Genomic DNA, 3,313 nt, shown 5'->3' with positions numbered 1-3,313 from the left:
CCTTCACCTGCTCCACCCGCTCCACCTCCTTCACCCGCTCCACCTCCTTCACCTGCTCCACCTCCTTCACCTGCTCCACCCGCTCCACCTGCACACAGATGGCACCCAGGACACACAGAGGACTGTTGTTTTAAGGAAATGTTTGGAAAGAAAATGAAACTTTGTGGTGAAACCATCTGATAAACGAGTGAACGCTTCAGGCTTCGCTCATATCTGCGACACCACAAGGAAGAAATCAACGATCTTAACTCTGCCGCAGGTCCAACACCACTTTTATTATTCAGAAACTCAGCATGGGGTGAATGAAAACCAGCCAGCTTTCTAAAAATGAATGAAATGATCTCATGAAATAATGTGAGGAACTTTCAGGAACTGAAAAGCAGGTAGGATGAAACAAAAGTAATAAATATAAAGAAATGTTTACAACAAAACGAATAAACAATCCTGAGCTATAATATACAGTCTGCAGATTATTTACAGCTGAAATGTCTCGTTTGGGGACCTGTCCAGGTGTCCCCTGCCTCACAGTGACTGCTGGGGACAGGTACCAGCTCCCTGCGACCCGGAGAGGAGAAGCAGGGAAAGAAACGGATGGATGAGTTGTTTGGTTAAATCCTGTCAGCAGGTTCTGTCTGTGGCGCTTGGTGCTCCAGTGTGCTATAAACTGTTGTTAGATGGGAGCAGTCATTGGGTTCTGATGGTTCTGATGGTTCTGGAAGATTCTCCCCCTGAGGAGATAAAAACAGAACGTGAGGAACAACCGGACAACAGCTCCTCTGTTACTGAGGTCAGGATCTGTTTCCCTGCAGGATTATTGAGTTTCACTCAGGACTTTGACTCCTGTTGTTTAACTTCAGCAAACTTCATCGATCTTCATCAGGTTCTGCTCCTCCTCCTCGAGCCCTGCAGCTCCGAGCTGTTCACGCTCTCATTTAATAAATTACTGATATCTTTAGTTTCCCTCAGTCTGCACTCAATAAACCAATAAATTCAGCCGAATGTTAACATGTTCTGACAGCAGAATTACTGCTGTGGTTAACAGGAAACTGACTCTTTCTGAAGAAACAGTTTCTGGCTGCAGACTCTGAGCTGTTTGGCTGCAGATTCAACAACTGAACGTTTAGTTTTCGTACCTGATGGTAGAATATTCATATAATCTAATTTGAGCAGCAAACCTCCAGGTAAACAGGTAAAGACAGACGTGTTTGCTAAGCAACAGATGTCACCATCAGCTCAGCCCGTTGTGCAAACAGAACAAGTTGACCTTCAGGGAGGGAACTAAACCAAACACTGATAACCACAGCGTCCTGGAAACCTACCTGCTTCTGTCCATTACTTCGGATAAGTATTGATGTATACTGGACTTCCCCGTCGGACTCTGCAAAGATACAGATGGAATTAAACTGTGAAAAAGGCAACAAACACAATCAGATACGAGGGAATGGTTTAAAGATGACATCAGCGTCTCTAAGGGTCGGAGAGGATCATTAATTAAACCCAAAGGGAGATTTCTTTTTCAAATGTTCTGTCGGCTGAAACATAAAAACAGTCAGTTCCAACAATCTGCATGTGAGGAGACAAAACAGAACAAGGATTTCTTCAAACTCAAACATTTAAAAAGACCCAACAGGTTTGAGTTTAAGGTGTTTCACAAAACATTTGTTCTGGGATGAAAACATGGAGGTTTAATTTATTTGAGACAGAGTCCAGATGGAGAACTAATGTTCTCTACAGGAGAACAAGAGGAGCACCAACAGTCAGCCATGTGGAACTCCAAAAGTTCAACAAAAACTAAAATTCTTCTTTCTGTTAAGGATTCAATAAACTTCTTAGTTAAAAGAAGAACAAAACATTCAGCAGCTGTATGAGGTTTTTACAGTAGAAAGATCAGATCAGAAAATAAATTTATTATCAGAACCGTCTGAAATCTGAGATAAACTTTATTCTGACAGAAACAAGTCGTCCTTCTGATGCTCTGCCTCTTAAATAAAACAAATACCAAAAATTAAAATGCTTCTTTTTTTTTTAGAATTTCTTCAAAACTTGACAACTTTTAGACATCCAAACTAAAATAATAAAAGCTAAATTGTTTTTTTTTAACAGAAGAAAGGGGACAGGAAGCAGAGATTCTGCTTAAGTAATAAAAACCCTTTCAGTTTGTTAGGGTTTTTATGTTATCAGCCTTGGTGCTCATGTGTAAAACTGCCTACGTGAGACGCAAAGGTCAGAGAAGTGTTATGGTTATGCTGTGTGTTTTTGCTATGATCTGAACTGGCCTTGCCCGGCTCAGATCAACCCTTTTCTTCTTCCTTTAATCAAAGAGAAAGCCCAAGTAAGGAGGCAGAACTTCCTGGACAGCACGCCGTTAGGAGCTGTTGGGAATTTCTCCTCTTTGCGAAGGCCTTCACAAAAGACAACGAGCCTCTCCGGTGGGATTCTTTCTTAGCAGGTTAAATGAATAAAAACCCTTTCAGTTAAACAGTGTTTGAGCTTCATGCAACATTAGTGTCTCTGCAGGAACCTTGTGGGTGAGAAATGCTTCACTTTGCATCAGGAAACTAAAAACAAATCAGAACGCTGCGGCTGCTTCACTTCCTGTGAAGAAAGAGGCGCTAAAACCTCGTGTTACCCAGAGAGCTTTAAACATCGGTCTGTGTGGAAATGACAGCTTCAACCGGAGGGTCAAAAACATCTGTAATCTGAGACGGGAACATCTTATTTCTAATTCAGCAGGACTAAAATAACTGAAAACAGGAAACTGGTGAAAGGCCTTAGCAGCAGTTCTTCTAACGCAGCCTGCTTTAAAGACAATAAAAGTGCTTGTCATAAATTTAAAAAAGCCAAAAAACTGCAAATGTGCTTTTAGTGTAAAATAGAAATCTGCTGAAGTTGGATGTAATGTGACAAAACCAGCCTCTGAGGGAGGAGCTGGAGTCAGTTTATTATTATTATTGGGGCCTGCCAGCATTGCATGAGGCAGTACAATGCCTAAAGCATTGTACTGCCTCATGCAATGCTGGCAGGCCTCTCTTACTCTACACCGAATAAGGTCTCTTTATTATTATTTATTTTTCATCCGTTACCCTTAATGCAGCCTGAACCGGGCAAAGAACCCCCACAAATTTTATATCAGAACGACCGGCTCGGTCTCGGCATGAGGGCTACTATTTGTATTTGCGTTTCGTGTTACTATGGCGACGTAATCGCCAAAAAACACGCAAAAATTTCAGAATTTTCATGACTTTTTGTCTGTCACACTCTAACCTCACTAACGAGCTAGAGTGTGGAGCTGTCTAAGCACAACACATTTTTT

At 41.7% G+C, this 3,313-nt stretch overlaps 1 protein-coding gene across 3 annotated transcripts in view; it reads right to left on the bottom strand.

The window, feature by feature from the left end:
- Positions 1-244: 244 nt before the first annotated feature.
- Positions 245-3,313, bottom strand: part of LOC108251395 (CD48 antigen) — a 17,313-nt gene continuing 14,244 nt past the window's right edge. For all 3 annotated transcript variants that reach the window (XM_025002987.2, XM_017441674.3, XM_025002986.2), the window contains exons 5-6: positions 1,320-1,378; positions 245-728 (exon numbers count right to left, since the gene is read on the bottom strand). In XM_025002987.2, the coding sequence (XP_024858755.1) occupies positions 609-728; positions 1,320-1,378 (179 nt within the window). In that variant the 3' untranslated portion in view covers positions 245-608. The remainder of the gene's footprint in view (positions 729-1,319; positions 1,379-3,313) is intronic.

This window comes from Kryptolebias marmoratus, linkage group LG3, assembly GCF_001649575.2.
Source record: "Kryptolebias marmoratus isolate JLee-2015 linkage group LG3, ASM164957v2, whole genome shotgun sequence".
Classification (NCBI taxonomy): Eukaryota; Metazoa; Chordata; class Actinopteri; order Cyprinodontiformes; family Rivulidae; genus Kryptolebias; species Kryptolebias marmoratus.
The sequence above is the reverse complement of the archived record's forward strand: the minus strand, read 5'-3'. Positions and strand labels throughout refer to the sequence as shown.